The sequence below is a fragment of the Zonotrichia albicollis genome, chromosome 4 (genome assembly GCF_047830755.1).
Source record: "Zonotrichia albicollis isolate bZonAlb1 chromosome 4, bZonAlb1.hap1, whole genome shotgun sequence".
Taxonomy (NCBI): Eukaryota; Metazoa; Chordata; class Aves; order Passeriformes; family Passerellidae; genus Zonotrichia; species Zonotrichia albicollis.
The window spans coordinates 19,882,840-19,903,004 of NC_133822.1; the positions used below are offsets into that span (position 1 = coordinate 19,882,840).

Genomic DNA, 20,165 nt, shown 5'->3' on the forward strand with positions numbered 1-20,165 from the left:
CTTTTTTTAGGACTTGGGCTTTAGGAGGAATTCTGTAATGTGCAGTGATTTCAGGAAGGACAATGTAATCATTAATCATCCCCTCTCCTTTTGATTTGGATACACATTTGCAACACAGAAGGGCAAGGAAACAATGGTGATAGCGCTAGATCTTTGCATATTTATATAGAGATAGATAAAGATATATATGTTACATCCATCAGGTACAGACACTTCATATGAAGCTTACCTCTGCTATAACATCGATTAACATTCTGTCCTTACATTCATCGTTGTCAATGGCAGAAAGAAAAAAAAAATTGCATGTGGTAGGCAGCTGATCATTTTAATTTAAAATTTTTTTTATTACGAAACTAGTTTGTATAAAATAGGGTTATACAGGACCTTTGTCAGTTTGTAATAAAACAGTAAGAAAAGGCAGTGTTGGTGGTGGGGGGGTTGTTTGTTTGCTTGTCTGGTTTTTCTTTTCTTTTTCCCAAAAGGCAGCACATGAGAACAAATGGCTACCGTTTTGCGTTTGGACAATAGCTGCATAAACTTTGTTCACTTTGAACATTGTTTAATGACATTATTAATACATTAACAAAATTTCTATAAAGTAAGACACATTGGTGCTAAAGTACATCTGGAGGAAATCCAAGTCCTTTACAAAACCACGTACAAAAATGGCAGTTGTAAGGTAACGTTGACTAAGAGTCTAAACATGAAGAGGTAATAAGCATTACATATTAAAAAAAGTATCAAGATATACACATTTTAAACCATTTGTACAAAACCTCTATAAATCTCTCTCTCTCTTATGTACAAAAATAGCTTAATATATCCCCAAACGGGTTAGGATAGATACAAATAGATTTTCTTATCATAAAAAAATTCACAAAAAAAAAAAAAAAAAAGATTGGAAGCATTCTATGATGGAAACGAGAGGAAAAGCTTGGATCGAGGGGAGGGAGAGGCACGGGGAGACGGAAGGTAGACGGGGCTCCAGGGACTTCTTTGAGTACAGCATAGCTTAACTTCAGCATCTCCACAGACATCGGGAAACTAACTTTGTCCACAGGTGATGAACGCCAGTCTCTGAAGGGCCGCGGCGGCGGCGAGGTGCGGAGATGGGCCGGCCGCCTTTCTGCTGAGGAGGAGGAGGAGGAAGAAGAGGAAGAGCTCCTCCGCCGGCCGAGGAGCGCAACGCCCTTTCCCGCGGCTCCCCGCCGGACAGCCGCTCCGCCGGGCCGTACTCCGGGGCACTGCAGAGCCCGGCCGGTCCCCGGGCAGCGCTGTGCCCGCCCGCCGAGAGACGTGCCCGCACCGCCCTCCGACGGCAGGGGAACGGGAAACGCAACAGGTTCTTTTTTCTGCGTGGATTTTTGTCTCTCTGTGTGTGATCTGGTTTTGTGTCGGTTTTTTTTTTTTTTTGGTTTTTGTTGGTTTGTTGGTTTTTTTTCCCTTTTGCAACCGTCCTGTAACAATAAAAGAAAAGAGGAGATCAGAGCCACGCCGCGACCAGCGCAGCGTCGGGCCGCAGAGCCGCTCGTAAGTACCGCGGGACACGCTGCGACCGCCCGAGGGGCATCCCCGGCTGTATCCCCTCCCCCGGCGGCTGCGGCCCCGCGTCCGTCCCCCCGGTATCACCCCGGTGTCACCCCGGTATCCCCCCGGGATCCCCCGGCCCTCCGCGGGCTGCTACCCACCTGCCGGGAGGGCGGCCGGCGCTCAGAACCAGCTGGTGAAGTCCAGAAGCTCCTGCTCCTCGGGGCTGAGCGGGTCGTAGGAGCCCTCGTCGGAGGAATAGGAGGAGACGGGGGAGCCCGCCATGGAGTTCATGTCGTGGGAGTAGCTGGGCGAGATGGTGGGCGAGAGGACGCCCGCTTGGAAGGCGGCGCTGACGGCGTCATGCTCGTCGAGCAGCTGCTGCAGGGCGCGGATGTACTCGACGGCGGAGCGGAGCGTCTCTACCTTGCTCATCTTCTTGTTGGCGGCGCCGTTGGGGACGTGCTCCCGCAGCGTGGCGAAGCCCAGGTTCACCAGCTTCACCCGGTTGCGCTCCCGCTCGTTGCGCCGCGCCACGGCGGCGGGCTGCTGCTGCGGCAGGCTGTACCCGAAGCCGCTGAAGTTGAGCCTCCTCTTGCAGCGCATCAGCTCCGGCGAGGCCGAGCGCTGCCGCTTGGCCGCCCGCGGCGCCGAGGGCTTGCCGCCCGGGGAGGGCTGCCCGCCCGCCGGGCTCAGCTGCGGCGGCGGCGCCCCCGGGGGAGGCCCCGGCGGGGCGGCGGCGGCGGCGGCGGCCACGGCCGCGGCGAAGAAGCAGGCGGGCTGCAGGAAGGGCGGCTGCCCGGCGGCGCTGGACATCCTGGCGGGGCTGCCGCTGGCCATAGGCGAGGGGGGCGTCCTGCGAGGCGGGGGCGCCCGAGGGACGGCCGGTCCCCGTCCCCCCACCAGCACCACAGAAAAAAAATTCAAAACGAGAAAAAGGAAAAACTTGCGACGTTCAATTTAAAATTAAAAAAAAAAAAGAAGAAGAAGAAGAAGAAGAAGAAGAAGAAGAGCTAGGCGACAGACGGCAAGGGAAAGGGACAGCGGCGAGCGACGGGAGCGGACGGCGGAGCCGGGCGGGCGGCGGGGACGGCGGGCGGCTCTGCCCGCCCCCCTCCCTCTCGCCCTCCGTGCGGCGGCCGCGGGGAGGCTCGTGGCGCTCGCGTGTGCGCAGGCTGCTTTGCAAAGCCCCCTTTGCAAAAAAGTGGCTGAGGATTGTGTCTCTTATAAGGGGCGGACGGGGCTCGCCGCCCCCCCTTCTCCTACACACACACACACACACACACACACACACAGGGACGAGCCTCCCCCCGCCGCCCCCCGCGCTCACACACACACACACACACGCACACCCTGCACCTTGCGCCTTCCACGCAACCCGGCTTTGCCGGCCGCGATGCGCGGAGCGCTGCCGCCTTTTCAGCGCGGGACGCGCACACGTAGACAGACAGACACACATACACACACACATACAGACAGACAGACAGACAGACAGACACACAGGAGCCCCCGCGCCCCCCGCCGCACACGCGCTGGCGGCCCCGCCCCCCTCCCCCCCGCGCGCCGCTCCCCCGCCCCGCGCGCCGCCCCCGCCGCTCGCGGGTTTGTTGTCGCAAGTGCGTGCGCCCGGCGCGTGCCGCGCTCCCGGCCCTGAGCAAACACCCGCGCCGGGGCGCCGCGCGGGCCGGGGGCGGGGCGGGGGCGGCGCGCGTGGGCGCCGCGGGGGGGGCGGGGGCGGGAAAGCGTGAGGGGAAAGGGGAAGGGGAAGGGGGAGCCCGGCCCGCCCGCCGAGGGGTGCGGATCGCGCTGAGGGACAGGCAGCCGGGAACTCCCGGCGGAGCATCCCCTGTGCACCTGCCGGGGTTTGGAGGGGGGAGAGCCGCGGTGCGGGATGTGTAGGCACGGAGCTGTCCCGTGGCGAGGGCAGCCAAAGCGGTGCGCGCCCGCGGGAGAAGCGCCCTTGCCATTGCGGGACGTGGCGCGTTCAGGGAAACTTCGTGTGCGGAACCTCGGCTTCTCCGTGTCCCTAGAGAGCACCGGGAGGCTGGTATCGCTCCCTTGGCTGGCCGCGCTGAGCTCCATGAGTGTCCGAGCCCCACCGCTGGGGGCTGCCGTGCCCCCCTCCCCGCTTGCAGCGGCCGGAGCCGCGTGTGCCCGGCACCGCACACGCCCCGGGGCCGCCTGATGGCTCTATTAGCCAGCGACAACCGCGGGGGAGCCCGGCCGGGTGACAGGAGGAGGGCGGCTCAGAGCAGAGCAGGGTAGAGGCTTCTCTGAGAAGTCACCTCGAATTACCCCTCCGGAATGCTGATCACCGCGGGGTCAGCCTGTCGGGAGGGAAAGAACAAACTTCTCCTGGGCACGTCCCGCTCGGCCGGTCCGGCACGGGGAGGGAGGAGGTTTGCCTCGTAAAGTAAGGGTGTGTTGGGCAGAGCTGGCAGGTGTGGAGCCAGCACACTTCCCTGCCAGATCCCATTTCCCAGGCCACACTGTCTGCTTGCTGAGCCCGGGGAAGCCACTGACCCGCTGCTCCTCCCTGTGTCACCCTGCAAAGTGGAAATGGGGCACCAGCTCTGCAAGCAGGCAATGGCATTGGCTTGTAACTGCGCACTCAGGATGGACCTGGCCTGTGCAGGGGAAATTATCACTGCTCTGAGGTGAAGTCTCAGTTGTGGTTCAGGAGCAAATGCTGAGAGTTTGAGACTGGTGTGCTTTGGGGGTCACGCTGACCCTTGGGGCTGCAGAGGTGTAGGCAGCCTGGGAGGCATGACCAGGTTCAGCACCAGAGAATGCTGATCTTGGCACTCTCCCCCTGCCCTCCTGCCTTTCTTATATTTCTGAAATCTTTAGCACATTTTCTGCCTTCTACTCTGTCTCATTTCCACTCTGTAAACTCAGATGTGTGTGCTCGCTATCCCACCAAAAAGAGCAGAGCCATGGTGTGACAGCCTTGCCATGGTGATATGGTTTTAGAAAATCCCTGGTAGGTGACTTTAATCCCTAGTACTCACACCAGCGCCAAAGCATGGAAGGAGGGGACCTGCACAGTCCATGTTAATGTTTCAGTGGAAATGACTGCAAAAGCAAGCCCTGTACTGTTGTTGACCTCAATTGCAGCAGTCTGGAGCTGTAGAAAACAGTTCTTCTCATCTACCAATGGGTCTCTGACCCTGGCTGTGTGTGAGTTAAAAAAGTGCTAAGCAGAAACAGAGCACAGGAGAACCTCAAAGGGTACCTGCTAGCTACTAATTGTGTAATTTTTTTAACATGTCAGCTTTTAATGCTGTGTCATATTAAGCATGTCAGCTCTTCAGCACCAGTGATGACAAATGTGAAGTAGTTATGTGTGGTCATACTTATTTTGGGACCTCTTCACTGATCTCTGACCAGTGTCTGACTTCTAGCTACTGTCTCATCACATAGGAAATGTTTAAACTTATTTTATCCACTCTTGGGCAGGAAAGCTAAAACTTAGCAGGATAAAAGGTTTCCTTGTATTTCCTGTTTGGGGAGCTCTCCTTCAGTTCCAGGTCTCCTGGATGGTTTGTTCAACATCCCTTGTCTGATGTCAGAACAGACTGCACTGGAAGCAGTTGTTGCATCACCAGCTCTGCATCATGACTTTGGGAAGTGCTAACAGAAATATCAAATTGCGGCCCTGTAAAATATATATATGTATTTGAACAGACTAATTCTTCTAGACCAGCCTGATTCCATAACTGTGCAGATACACTACATAGGGACATTCCTGCCCTTCTCCCTGGAAGTGGCAGAATAAGGGTGGAGTTTCTGGGTCCCTTCTTCTCCAGCCTCAGAGGGCTCTTAAAAAGGCAAAAAACTGTGTGTCCCAGAGGTCACCAAGTGTAACTCATGTAATTGTGCCTCTGTGGCCCTGTACCCATTTGGGTCATGGTGTGTGTTTGTGTGGGGGGTGGATGAGGGGGGCAGAGCCTTTTCCTCCCTTTTCTCTTTCCTCCCACTGCCACCGGGGAAGGAACTCACCCCTTATGTCTGGGGTAATTCCAATCTGGCCAACTCCTCTGTGGGTTCTCTGTGCAGAGTAAAGGACCAGATTCCTAAATAATAAATATTGTCCCAAGGTCCCCCGCCTCCACCCACTCCTATGCACAGTCCTGCACCTGCGCCTTGAAATTCTTCATTCTAATATAATGATAAATAGCCCTTGCCCTTTTCATTTGGCACTTTTATTTCAGTCTTTATTTATTTGTTTGTTTATTTTTAAATTTTGGATTGTCACTATTTTCTAGTGACTTCTTTGTGTGCCTAAATTGTAGCCATACTCATGAGGCCTTTTGAAGTCCTTGCCTTTTTTTTAAAAAAAAAAAAAAAAAAAACAGCTCTGGTATGCTTTTTTTTTTTTTTTCTTGCTACTTCTTTTCTTTTTTAAAGGCCATTTACGTTATGATTAAATGCTGTCTTGGAAAAGCAGAACGAAAGTCGTTAATCTATATAGATCTTCAAAGAATCGATACATTCGGGACTTCTGTAGGATTTGTTACACTCCATTTTGTTACAGTAGGCAGCTCGTCTGGATTTGGGCACATGTGTTTCTCTCCCTCCCCTCGCCCTCCCCCTCGCCTTTCCAGCTTCCCCCCCAAGAGTGAAAATAAAGTAAAAGGTCTTTCATGGTAAACAAAACCAGCTTATTCTCCACATAGAACACATGAATAGCTGGAAAAAAAACTTACAATAAATGGTGCATTTTTTTCTCTGCTGGGTATAGCATTCAAGATCAGTCCAGTATTCAAGAAGCAGTCCATTTTTTGCTCAGCAAGAGAGTTTAGAAAAGAAGCGTGGGGTCTATTCAAGGATCTTTTCCCCCTTCACAATTGCTGGGCTTTATGAAACCTATCTTCCATGCCTTGTCAGAGTATTTCTGGGGACCAATTAGTGCTTTGTTGCAAGGCTTCTTTGCTGAATCTTTGAGCAGCAAGAAAAAGCTCTCTTGAGTCTCCCCTTATTTTGACTATTTCAGTCATTACTCAGTGTAATAATTAATATGACAACTGGACGCTGAAGTTTGTATAGAAACACCTCGGCTGCAGGAGAGAGCGTGCAGTGGGTGGTAACAAGCTACAGATCAGACCGAGAAGCCACACACACAAGGAAGGGGGGGGAAAAAAGAGAGGGAGAGAGAATAATGAATGAAAAGAAAGAGGGAAAGAATAAAGATAAATAAATAGTTGGTGCGGCCTGAAGAAACATAATACAGACTTAGAAGGGAGAAAAAAAAAGCACTTTGAGTGGAGTGTGGGGGGGTCAACCCCTGAGAGTTAAACTTATTTTGAAACAGTTTCCATGTGAATATAATTTTCAACATTTGCTACTTTCAGAAGTCAGGAAAGAGATTTTTCCCTGAAAAGGCAAGATGGTCCCTCGGGTAAGTAATTTTTAAGGATGGTGTGTTTGCACTTTTGCATAGTTGATAAAGTTTAATGCCTCTTCCTAAGTATCCCTTTATGGAAATGAGAACTTAACCATGAAAGCTTTTCTTGACTAATTGTTGACCATCCTGCCCAGGGTGGAGAAGGTGACTTATCGGGGTAGCAAGTTTGAGTTTTCTTGGTGTTGTATCTCTACAAGAGGAATAAAGCCTGTGCCTCAGTGAAGAATTAAAAATGACGTTTGACCAGGGGACACTGCTGAATCCTCCTCGAAAGGCGTCTTGGGATGAACACTCATCACTTTGCAGACATTTCTTGGGCTGCCAATTAGGGCATAATAAATAATTAGAGGTTTTAAGCGTATTAGATACAGCTCATGCTAATGAGCTACATCAGATCTTGTGCTAACCTGAAGTGACAGTTTGCATATAGGGCTGCAAAAAAAAAAAAAAAACCAAACCAAAAAAACCAACACACACACACACACACACACAAAAAACCCCCAAAAGAACTCAAAAAACCAAACCAAACAAACAAACAAACAAAAAAAAATCACAGGGAAAAAAACCCAAACAAACAAACAAGACCCCAAACCAGCCGCCGAGGCATCTTTCCCCCCGCGGCCCCGTCCCGCTCCCAGCTCCGCAGCTCCCGCGGTCCCGCCCGCTGCCCCCCTGCCCTCCGCGCCCGCGGAGCGGAGCCCTTGTCTGCCGGCTCTGCCGGGTGGCCCCATTGTGCGGCCACGAGCTGTGCGCCTGTCAGAGCCCCGGGGGATAAATCACACCGGGCTGCCCTCCCGCATACCCCAGCGCCACTTCTTGGACAGCGGAGTATTTTGGGTGGGGGGTGGGTGGGTTGTTGCCGGCTCCTCGGAAGCGGTGGTCCCCTGCAGGAGGGGTAGGAGAGGGTTTGGGTGATGCCTGCGCAGTCTGCGAAGCGGATCCCTCGCTATCCCCCGGGAGGGCAGGCTGCAGGGACAGCCAGGGTCCCGGGTCCCCACTGCCGTGAGGACACAGTGCCACCTCCCGGCCACCCGCGCCCCGGAGGGAAGGAACCGGGGAAATCCGGGTGGAGAGGGATGGGGCGCAGCCTTGAGGTCTCGGGGAGCCCGGCTCTGCAGTGCTGGGTGGCTTTGCCAGCACGATGCAGAGGGACGTGCGGGGAAATGCTGTCTGTATGGGGTGTAAAGGAGAGCTAAAGCATCCTGAGATCTCTGGTAAATGCATACACGGTGTTGATGAGGGGGATGCCCCCCTCCCATGCACACACACACAAACCACCTAAGATACTCGTGGAATCCTCATCTGGGAATTTTTTCCACCAGCTTAGAAAATTCCCTTCCACTGCTTACTGCACTCTCACATGCACTGGGGCCTCCTGAACCAGCAGGGAAGCAGGGAGCTGCAGGCCAAGGACAGGCCCAGTGTCCTGGCAAAGGAAAGGACATCCTTGCCCAGACACAAAGACTCAGAGCTCCAGGGAAGCCGCCACTGTGCAAATGGGTGGCAAAGAGCAGCCTGAAAAGCAGCCAAAGTCCGTGGCCCCTTGAACTCGCATCGTGCCGGCCTGGGGAGCTTGCCAGCTTCAGTGCAAAGAGCCCTGTGAGCTGTGGCTGAGAGCACAGCCAGAAAGGACTGCATGTGGTGTGTGCATGTGTGTGTGTGTGTGTACTCAAAGCAAGTGTGTTTTGCAGGGAGAACACGTGTTTTAGGCAAAAGCAAGGTTGGACATCAGTGCATATTGTTGAAAGAAGAGGGGAATGCTCTGTGCTGCAGCAAAATCCCAGAGCAGAACTAACAGACTTAAAGCCCAGCTGCTCACACCAGCCAGGGAATCAGGCCCACGAGGAAGCTTGAAACCCAAGTAGGAAAACCTGGTTGGCAGTGTCACTGCAGGGGGATGAATCCGTGCTTGGTATGCTGAAGTTGTACTTCAAAGAGTACAGGGAAGCTCCAGCAGTTTGGACTCTGAAATGGCCCAAGGTAACCAGTGTTGATGCAACTGCATATTCCTAAGGGGAATGTCACTGGGCATACACATGCTCACACATCCCCACACACCACTTTGCTCCAAAACAGGAGACACTGGGAATTCCTCCTAGCAAGATGGAACTTTGTTTCCTTCAGGCAGTGCCTTCTGCTACCAAATAGCCTCTGACAGTGCAGACTGACCGAACAGTGAACTGGTGGCAATACTCTGGTGATATTATTATAAATGTATAAGAACAAGGGTGAAAGATAATCTTGCAAAATAAATACAAAAAAACCGGGGCTAGGAGGCAAAACAGATGATTACAAAGATTTGGCATGAGCAGTGTTTTATGTATTTGATATTTCACTTTGTCTTGCCATTACTGTTGGGTAGTGTGGACACATCGTTATAAGAAAAGGGATGGAGAAAGGGAAGGAACGGAGACCAAAAGCATGTAAAAGCCATAAAGCAGTAAAAGAGAGATTAAAGATTAGTGAAAAAAGAAGGGGTTAGGAAAGAAAGAGGAAGGCACTAACAGAGGAAAGAATAGTTTATCTCACTGAAAAATGCACTAGGGCATGGTGTGTGGGGAAGGTAAACAAGACTAGTTTCTGGAGTCTGTCTTGTCCTGCATAGGGGCTATAATCAGAGTTGTCGCCATCTTCATCTCACTGTTATTTTTTCCCTAGGTGGCCTTGTGCTGCACAAGCACAGGCCACAAAGTACTGGCTACCATAATGAATTTATTGGCTGAGTAGCTGAAACCCAGTAGTTTTTTTACTGCTGGCAATTACTGGGGATACTTTCCCCCACTGCTCTGCCTTTCCTTGCCCCATCCTCCTGCCATGTGAGCAGGATCCAGTGTGTTTAGTGTGCATCACATCTTGACCTGCCAGCCCATACCACAGGCTTGCAGATCACATCAGAAATAACTTCCTACCCTATGTGCAGTTTCAGGATGCACAAAGAAGCAGCTCTTCTGAAAAAGGTATGTATGTATTCGCACTCAAAGCACAGAGTCACTTCAGATGCATGTTATATAATTGATAATTTCAGTGGGATGGACTCTGACTCCACAGTAAGAACTATGAAATGGTTCCACTCAGTTTCCCCACTCTAAAGCTGCTGGGTTTTGTAGGTATGAAAAATTTACAGTAAGTCTTTTCTAATGTTCATCAATATGAGTTTGCACAGATGTGGGTAGTAGAGCTTCCTTGAAGGAGAAAATAACTGGAAAGAGAATTTGTCTTCATCATGAAAATATAGCAAGATTACCTGCCTTGGCACAGTTTCTAAGACTTCATTTTCCCAAATAGCAAGATAGATACTTCAAGCTATCTATCTGTCAAGCTCCATTTTTTCACCTGCCCTCTGATATTGGGATACAGATTTCCAATCTCCTTTACCCCCTTTGGTGACTCTTATTAAGCCAAATCTGGGCTTTTTCATATCAGTACTTTACTAACCTTTCCTGATTTATATGTCCCACCCTATTTCCCTTGTGCTTTCCATGGCTGACACCACATACAAGCACACGTACATCATGTGTAGTTTTCTACATCTTCCTGCCCTGGAGCTCTGACCTACTCTTTCCTGCTCCTTTTCTTCCTTTACCTTCCTCTCTTTCTCCATGCTCAGGCTCATATGCCAGTATGAGGTTCATGCTGCTAACTCCTGTCTCATGTTTCCCCTGGACTGGGTGTCTCTCTCTGGTTTCTGGTGAGCAGAGTGGTGTCTCCTGCTCTCTGAGCTGTTTGGAAGCAGCCCCAGAGGTTCTACTAAAGGATAAATCCCTCAGCTGCTGTGCCTTGCCAGAGCTTTCCGTGCCTGATGACATTCAAAGAGCAATCCTGGAGAACCTCTGATATCTGTCCAGAGCCGTCTGTGCCTGACGTTTGCCATCCAAAGAGCAATCCTGGAGAATGTCTGATATGTGTCCAGAGCCATCTGTGCCTGACGTTTGCCATCCAAAGAGCAATCCTGGAGAATGTCTGATATGTGTCCAAGGGGAGTGACCCCGAGGTGAAACCCACCTGAGGCTGAACACGCAGCTGCAGAGGGAAGGAACGGGCTGGAGGCGGAGCTGAAAACCATGTGTTGACTTGAAAAAAAATGAAAACAGCTGATGTTGATCAGGAGGAGAATGGCTGCTAATTTAGAGCATGCTGCTGCTCCACGTTGGGTGCAGGCAGAAGCAATCTGCTGGAGAGCGGCAGCGGCTGCTTGGTGTGCCAGCGGTGGGTGGGGTGGGCGTGCAGGGAGAACGCCCCCTTGGCATGCTGTCCAGGGGAGGGAGCTGGGGAAGGGAATGGCTTTGCCTTGCCTCCTCCACTTTAAATACCTTTGCACACATCTCTGCCCGCTGCACTAAGTCAGAAGGCTTCACCTGCTGTAGTGCAGGGGTCTCGCTGTGTGGGCATTGCTGCCTTTGCAACATGGACTCACAGCACTGCAAAATGAATGGTGACACTTTCCAGGTAAGTAATGGGGTCTGTGCCTGCTTTTTGCAGAGGTGAGGGGTGTCCTTCCCTCTCTGTGTTTGTCCTTCCCTCTCTGAGAGGCAGTGTGACTCCAGAGGAGAAGAATCAAGGTGGCCTGTTGTGATGCTTTGCAGTACCTGAGCAATTTTGGCAGCTCTGTATTTGTCTGCTGTTAATTGTGCTCACAAAAACGCAGTGAGAATACAAACATTGCAACAGTATCCTTGTGTACATGGCAAAAAGACAAAGAATCAGAAAAGACCAGAAGCTAATTGGAGGTCTTAAATATGTGTGATGAAAAAAAGCTGTCTTCTTTGGTTAAAGGAAAACAGATGAAATTATGTGCTCTTCTGGTGTAACTTTTTGTTAAATTTGGGGCTATCTTGTCTTCTTTTTTAATGTTTACTGACTGACTTTGAACTCTTTGCTTTGGGAAATACAGGAAGGACCTGAAGTTCATGCCTTTTAAACACGGGCACTGATGTTACTGCAGGGGCAAGTGATGTAACCTGAGGCCAGCATGGTTAATTATTAGGACAAAATTCTGCACTTATCTGTCCTATGCAATGCTGCTGAAGCCAGAGACAAGCTGCATCAGATGTGCAAAAAAGGGTTTCTATTTCTTATAAGAGCAGAGATGCCAAGGAAGCCTCTATTCCTACTTCTTTGTGTGCTGAGGCTGAACTCCCACAATATTTCTCTGGAGTCTCACCTTGCTGCTTATCCAAGTTGTGGAATTGCTTGGTTTCAATGATGAGTGCCATGATGAGCATTTAAATGCCTTAACAAATTTGACTTGGAAAATTATTCCATTTTGACAAGTAACTTGGAAATATTTTAATTTGAAATATTTTTCCCTTCTTCCTCTTCCCCCCCTCATTTTGCATATCTAGTAAATTTGAACTTCACAGTAGTGAGGTAAAGGTTTTATATCCCTGAAATTGCAAGAAAAACTTTCTCTGGCTCTACCAGTGTTGGAATTCACTCTGAAGGGCTTCAGCTAAATGTCTCAGCAAGGGATTAGAAGGCAAGATGCATTAGATAGGATTGGGTTATTTACCCCCAAAGATGCCACCTGTGTCAGAATGGCAATACCAATCTATGTGCAATGTGGCTAACTAAAAATGCAGGTTTGTGATTGTCTAAGGTCCAGGGATAGTTGTTCATGCTCTTCAACTGGTTCTCATGTTATTTCCTAGAAAAAAAACAGAGCTGGAAGAAAATTAGAGCCAAATTTATGCACATTATAAATCACATATACATATCACAGAGACAATATTGCAACACAATGAAATAGTTTCTTTGAGTCTGAATCATAATCACAATAGTAACAAAACTGTAGGAATACCCCAAAGCTGCAATTCCTCCATGAATGTTGAGGGACAAGTAGTTAAAGTCCAAAATGAGAATGGAAAAACTGAACAGTTAAAGCTATGCATAACTACTACAAAAATCTCAGCAATAATGTGAGTGCCTCTGTTTTTGCTGCTATCACCTCCAGTGCAGTGTTGAGGTTTATCATCTGCAGTGTATATTGATGCAGGCTGCCTCCACATACCCTGATAAGAACTGGGTAGCAGGAAAACAATCATTTTAGTCTTGTCCCCCTTTGCAATTAAAGGTGTCACTTCTGTGACAGGCTCAGGCATGGGCTGATGCTTATTAAAAAGCTTTCCAGGGAGCTGAGTGCATATGCAGATGTGCAAGAAGTTAAGCAAGTATGAGGCTGCTGAGAGCATCAGTGCCTACTCCCTATTACAATATAAATCAACTTACAAGAGTGGGAAAATGTCTGAGGACACATTGAAAGCAACTGACCTCAACAAATCAAAGCTGGTGACCAATGAGTTTGGAAAGGTTTTTTAAGAATTTTTTTGTCTAATCTCATTGTACAGAGATCAATTATTATCATCAGAATTACCTTGCAGGACTTCAACTTTGCATTATCTCCCCTGCAAGTATGCAAATCGTGAATTCTTTATTTGTCACACACATTCAAGTCAATCTGTCATATAAGTTGGTTGTCACAGCATGACTTGGCAAAAATATTTTAAATATATAACTGATGTCTTTTAGAGCAGTTTCATTGCAGAAAATCTTGACCCATTGGACAGACAATGGTGGAGCCAGTTCTGTCCTTGAGATCAGTTTTGGCTGTGGTGGGTGAGAACAGAAGGAAAAGGCAATGCATGGGCAGTATTTGAGATGACAGTTTTGGTCACACTACCATAAAATTTCAGTACTACAGACATTTGTTTTGGCTTTTGCCAGACTCCTGTCATCGTTTTCCCCTGTGGTTGCTTGAGGTGTAAATGGGTTTCATTAGCCAGCTGACACATCACTTCCAGCTGCTTTTCCTCTTGGTGCTCCCCATGTAGGAGCTGGGCTGGCTCCTGGCTGCCTGGGGACTCAGGAGACACAGAGATGCTGCGGGAAGTGTCACAGCTGAACAGGTGGCAATTTTCCTTCTGGTGCAGCACCTCTACTACAGTTCGCACTAGAGGTCCCTCATAAAGCTGGAAGATGTTTGGAAAACTTTTACAGGCTCTGGAAACAAAGCCAGATAGAAAAATGTGTGGCCAGTCTGTTAGCAGCAACCTTGGAGGCAGCCTCGGAGATGGCTTGGAGAATCAGCAATTATTTACTTTACAAAAGAAGGCGGCTCTTCATAGCTCTGCCTCAGGAAATGTAGGCCCACCAAGAGCTTCATGGCTTCAGGGCATCTGGCTTTGATTGTTAATTCATCTTCTACAAAGGCTATCTTTGCTGAGGACAATATTTGGGAACTGGGACTCTTTTTACTCTGATTTATATGTTCAGTTGAGCAATAACCATAATAAGAGCAAGCTCTGCCCCAAAAGACAGATCTTTATAAGGAATATTTGAATGGGTACCTTGACTCAAGCTTTAGCCCAGGTCTTTAGCCCTCTGTGTTGCAGATGTATGGTGTGATCTTTGAAATAACAACCACAGACAATTTGTCCAAGCCCAGTAGATGTTAAAAAAAATGAAATAAACATGCAAATAAGACATTAATGTGGTCTTCAAAAGTTTGTGATGGTTGTACATGAAATTTACTCTGATATCAGAAAAATTGGGTGATTGAAATGTCAGCAGGCATTTACCTGCCATGCCAAGTACCCAGCTTTCAAGACCTGCCTCCACTCCAGGGCTCAGTTTCCTCTTTCAGAAGTGGTGAAATAGCTCTTCCCTTCTTAACAGGGCTTTTGTGAAAAGAAACACATGTAGAGACATGCAAAAACATTCTAGCCATGAGAACTGTGAAAATAATGAAAATAAACCTTTGAGAGTACGGAATTTGGAGAGTAGAAAATCAGTAAGAGAAAGGGAGCAAACATAAATGAAAACACGTCTTGCCCTGAGTGTTTACTCATTATGGGATTTAGGGGAGATCTAGATGTTTGCTCCAACATTTTTCTTTTTTATTTTTCATTTATTTGATTGATGTTTTTATTTTGCTTTAAAATCACCTTCTATATCCTTTCTGTGGATACTACTCTCTCCTGGGGATACCTGGAAGGTACAAGCAGAACTGAAGGGAAACACAGACCATGGTCTGCATCTCTGCACAGAGCTCATCCACATTTCTCTGCTTAACCCTGAGTGCTGAGGAAAAGGAAGCCTGAGGGAAAGACTTTGCTGGACTGGAGCTGAAACCAAAGTGCAGAAATGTTTCCAGTCATCCCTGCAGGGTGAGGTTTGGTGTTAGGTTTAGTTTCATGTCCTTTTTGACTAGCTTGCTCTCATAAGGGTTCTAGTTTGATATAAGGGATTTGTGGTTTTGCCATCATAATACAGGGATTTGTGTTTTTGCCCAGAGCTGTTTTATACCTTCTTTACATTGCTGCTGTGCAAAAGGGACATGGAGAAAGACAAAACTGACTCCTAGGGTGAATGGTGGTAATATTTGTTTATTTTTTCTTTCCTTTCAGGAATCTAGCTACATTGAAGACTCCCCCAGTAAAAATGGTGTGATCTCTTTGATTTTCTCTCTGAAAGAAGAAGTTGGGGCATTGGCTAAAGTCCTGCGCACGTTTGAGGTAAATATTTTCCTTCAGGTCTTTACAATTTTGTCTTGCAGCCACACTGGAAGTTGTGTTTGTGATTCTATTTCATTGCTATTGCAGGGGAAAGCAGCCTCCATTTCTTTTCTGGGCTTAAAATCCCTTTAAGTCTTGGGGCAGACATAGCTTTTTTAAAACTAAAACCTCTACCCCACATGAGGGTGGGATAAATGCATTTTTTTTTCCACTTAAAAGGGAAATATTTAATCATAACAGCTGTAGTAAAAAGTAGGGGTGAGTTGAGCTGTGACCTAAGATTGACTCATGACCAAATAATTTGCCTTATAAGTTGTAAGGCAAATATAACCTGCATGTGAGCCATGTGACTCACAATGCACATTGCAGGGGGCAGCTCTTAGCTCTTGTCCACCCCAAAAAATCTGATATAAAAGATTTTACCATCTCCCATCTGCAGTACTTCTACGGAGTGGGTAGAGAGTACCTATAGAATAGCATAAAAATGACAGCACTCTTTTTTACACCAAAGGACTCAGTAACTTAGGCTGAGTGATTTGGCAAAGTTTTGGGGAAACAAGGAGCCATTTACCTTTCAGGACATTGTGTGCTTATTTATTCTTGCAGAAATATTTCCCAGATGTCATGAATGTTGTTTGAAAAGCACGAAATCCTTGCGGTTCAGGATGGTTGTGTTGCAACACACAGCTGTGTACTCTGTGCTCCCACGCAAATACACTTTTATATTGGTCCTGTGGCTTTTTTTTTCTTTTTTTTTTCTTTTTTTTATGTAATAGTTGTGCCTGAAAACAGCAATTTTTTTAGAACACTCTAAGAAGTTGTGGCCTGCATATTTTCCGTTCATAAATTGAATTTACTAGGAAATGAGAGGTTATGTGTGATGGGTACAAAAGAAAAACAATTATGAGTTTTAGGACATACTTGATTCATTAAGATAAAAGGAAATTCACCAACAACAGAAGAGCAAGTCTAAATCTGTGAATTGACTAGTAAAATCCTGCAAAATGTCCATATGTCAGTGATGTGCGTGTCTGTAAATGAATTGATGAGACTGCTGATATTCTCTTATTAAAAGCATTGATGTCTACTAAATAAATTGCTGTCAGCTCTAAATAAAAGTTTGTAGAGGAGCTGGCATAGGAAAGAGAGAAGCAACCATTTCTTGGATGTGACTTTTCTTGCCCCAAAGCAGATATCTAAACTGGACCAACAGAATCCCTTTTTCCCAGTGGCCCTGATTGCAGCTGAGAGGTTGGGACTCAGATGGTTTTCCACCCAACAAAGCCAATTCTTTCTGTTCTCTCAGCTCCTCCAGAACCAAGGCTTGACAGGAGACCTGGCATAGGTGCTCTTGTATCAGTTTTACATTTGGCATTGTACTGGATGGATGGATGGATGGGATTTAATGGTACGAGCACAGCTCCTCAGGGCTATTAATGAATTCCTGGTGTAAACCAGAGCAGCCTTTGGGCTGTTGTAACTCCATTCCAAGAACTGCACAGAGGTGTAAGTTTTACACACATGCACAACTGGGAGAACTCTCCCCCTTTTCCATCCTGGCCATAGCTGTGGTGCCTCAGAGAAACAGACTTTGTGCTCACTGACATCACAGCACAGACAGGGAAAGTGATGATAGGCAGGTAAGGAGTGGAAACAAACAGGAAGAACTTGAGGGAATGTTTTTGTCTTGCTCTCCTTCACTGCCTAACAGCATTAGCTGAGAGCAGCTACTGGAGCTAGCTCAGACTCTCTGTGGGTGGGCTCCCTGGGCAGGGAGACACCCAGCCTTGTCCCCTGGTTTGTGTCACCAGCTCGCTGCTGCCTTGGGGAAATGTGGTGGGTTTGTCTCAGAGGGGCCTCACCAGAGGAGATGTGAGGGTGGCTGCTCCAGCTGTCATTGCCTCATGCAGGAAAAGAGAAAACTGACAAAGCCACAAATAGGATCAGGCTGTTTCCAGGAGCAGATGTGGAGCTGCAATTGCTCACTCCATGGAGGGGGTCCACACCTTGTGCAGCTGCTGGTGCTGATGTTTCATGTCTGAACCTTCTGCTCCTTGCTGGGGTGGGGGTGCCCAGGCTGCTGGCACCTCTCTGGGCACTCCTGCATGGGAATGCAGAGAGAGGGCACAGCTCAACCCCCTCCTCCCAGCTTGGGTTTGGGAGTGGACATGGGACAGTGCCTCCAGCACTGGCTTTGAGGATTTTGCCTCTTTTCTAGACAGTCTGTAACACTAATGTGGGACATGAAAGGGAGAGGAGGAGGAGGGTTGAATGAGCTGTAAATATGAAAGACTGAAAATTTGCCCCCTCTCCCAGGGAAGGAAGCATGGAAGCAAGATCCAGGCTGAGTCATAGGGAACTGAGGGGATGCCTAAAGAAAAGAGAAATCTTGAGGAGCCATCAGCATGCAGGATGTCTTTCTGTAGAGGTGGTTTCCATAAGGACATGGGAAGGCTCATGGCACAGAATTATGTCCTCTAACTGAGACCCCAAGTTTAAGAGAATTTAAATGTGTTTTTGTGGAAAAAGTTATGTTTGTCCTACTCAAACATCCCTCAGAGTTGCTCATGCAGTTGGCAGAGTACTGTATGCTTATATTTGGGGGTTTTTTTTGCTCAAAGACCCAAACTCCAGTTTTCTGTTCAGGTCTCAGTTGCACACAAGTATGTGCTTACAGTGACAACTATTGTTTTTTCTATGTAGCTTGAAGGGTTTTTTTCGTGAGGAATCTTCTCAATGAACTCAGCTCTTTTTGTCTGCTGCTTTTAGGTCCAAAATAGACTTGATTATTTCCACTTTTTTCTTATGTTTGATCAGGAAGACCCATCTAAACACCTGACCTCAGCAGGGTTCTAAGCTTTTCTGATCTCTGGCTCTTGTCTCTTCTCTCTGGTTTGCAAATCCGTGCCTTGACTGCATGAATCCGTTCCTCCTGGACTGGCACAGCATAGAGCCCTGCCACAGCTGGCAGTGCAGCCCCTGCAGCCCCTTCCTCACCTGTCCTGTGGAGAGATGTGTCTGCAGGCACAGATTCACACTGTAAAGTGTTAGCAGCTCAGTCATGCTCAGCAATAAGCAGATTGCTAAAGCTGAATCCACTTTGCATCCACACTAGCTGCTCTGTTTGCATGTTGGGCATGTGGCAGACATTCACTTTTTGCTTGTCAAACGCAATTGTTTTGCACTTGAAAAGCCCCTTTGTCACCTCTGCCCTCATTGCAGGCTTGAGGGTGGCTGTGGGGACAGCACAAATCCACCAGCAGGGTCTTTACACCGACTTAATTTTAATGGGATCTGCTGTACACTGAGGTACTCCTTAGTGTAGCCCTGTGCTGTTTATTTGTGTTGTAGAAGATGACAGCTAGGCAGCCAAAACTGGAATAAATGCCTTCATCTGAAACAGAGGAGCACACATGAGTAAAGTATCATGCTTAAAATCAAGAAGACTGAACAGTCATGATGAAATTGTGTTTCTTTTTTGATTCACATCAAAAATGTTCAGAGTATAAGTTGAGGCCAAAAAAAAGAGAAATCTTCCAGGTTTGTTATCAAAACTGAAAAAGCAAAACTGAGCACTTTGGGTTGACCCGTGTTATACCTGGTAAAAATATTTGTTTCTCTGTAGTGATAAAAACCTATTGAAATTGAGGAAGCTTTTTAAAATAACAGTTCATTCTGAAAGAAAAAAAAAAAAAAAGTGAAGAAAAACCCACATTGTTCCCCCTCAAAGATTGTCTTTTCTGTAAATTAATCATTAAAAATATCAGAAATAAGAATTTCCATGTACAAAAATGATTGCCTTCAGTTTCAATTGCAGATTCCTCACATGAATTTGTGAATACACTAATCTTCTTCTTCACTAAAAGAACTCTGAAGTTCTTTTCCTGCTGGATTTACAAGTAATAGATTGTCAGCTGTTTTAAGAGGCAAACGTTGGAATACATCACAAGTTTGCTCAACCCATTTTGAGAGAGGATCCTTCTGTCTTCTCCTCAATGATGGGACCTTCTCAGACACAGAGCAGGATTCAGTGCAAGGTGCGGCCATCAGTGGGTAGGGCTCTAGTTCAAAAGCAAAAAAAAAAAGGAAAAAAAGAAATTGATTTGCACCAAGTACTCCTGTTCCCAGTGTAAGTTACTTTCCCATGGGGGTGAGTTACTGTTCCATAGGAGGATGGGATGGGAGTAACAAGCTGTAGTAAATGAGACCTGCCACTTTCAGAGCCAGCAGAGGCAACTCTGCTCTGTTTCTGTTTAGGAACTTCATTCCACAGGAAGCCCTACATGACTGTAATCTCTGTGTGCCCTGGGAAGGCCCTGGCTCTGAGGTGGTTGGGGTTGTTTCCAAACCAGGGGAAGAAAATCACTTTGGCCAGGGGGTGTGCTGGGAGTGTCTGCACTGATAGGTGGACTGGCTTGCCTCTACCACAAGATTGTATTTTCATTATACATATGCACAGCAGTGATCATTTCATTACACTGCTTCACATTCACATCTGTGGGGGTACCAGTTGCTGGTTTCTCTGGGTCTGGATGGAAGGCACTTGAGACAGAAATTTGTCTTTGGACTCAAGTGTTTATTATTTCTTATCAGTAAAACAGTCTCACTACTCTGACTTTGGCAGCTTTTCATTAGAAGGCACAAAATGGCCAACAAGCTCTTGTTATAAGGTCTTTTAAGACCAAACTACCCAATTAAGAACTGATACCTAGATTATTTTC

The 20,165-nt window shown here is 47.6% G+C and overlaps 2 protein-coding genes and 1 long non-coding RNA gene across 4 annotated transcripts in view; 1 reads left to right on the forward strand and 2 right to left on the reverse strand.

Annotated features, from left to right (window-relative positions):
- Positions 1-323: 323 nt before the first annotated feature.
- On the reverse strand, positions 324-3,069 carry ASCL1 (achaete-scute family bHLH transcription factor 1). The gene is made up of 2 exons (XM_074539019.1): positions 1,689-3,069; positions 324-1,457 (listed from the first exon to the last, which is right to left on the reverse strand). The coding sequence occupies exon 1, from the start codon at positions 2,365-2,367 to the stop codon at positions 1,711-1,713; it is 657 nt and encodes a 218-aa protein (XP_074395120.1). The 5' UTR covers positions 2,368-3,069; the 3' UTR covers positions 324-1,457; positions 1,689-1,710.
- Positions 3,070-11,244: 8,175 nt separating this feature from the next.
- PAH (phenylalanine hydroxylase) overlaps positions 11,245-20,165 on the forward strand; it is a 36,093-nt gene continuing 27,172 nt past the window's right edge. Inside the window, exons 1-2 of the mRNA XM_005482720.4 lie at positions 11,245-11,380; positions 15,337-15,444. Of these exons, the coding sequence (XP_005482777.3) occupies positions 11,339-11,380; positions 15,337-15,444 (150 nt within the window). The 5' untranslated portion in view covers positions 11,245-11,338. The remainder of the gene's footprint in view (positions 11,381-15,336; positions 15,445-20,165) is intronic.
- Positions 11,373-20,165, reverse strand: part of LOC141728761 (uncharacterized) — a 33,891-nt gene continuing 25,098 nt past the window's right edge. For both annotated transcript variants that reach the window (XR_012579925.1, XR_012579924.1), the window contains one exon: positions 11,373-19,505. This is a non-coding gene — a long non-coding RNA (uncharacterized LOC141728761). The remainder of the gene's footprint in view (positions 19,506-20,165) is intronic.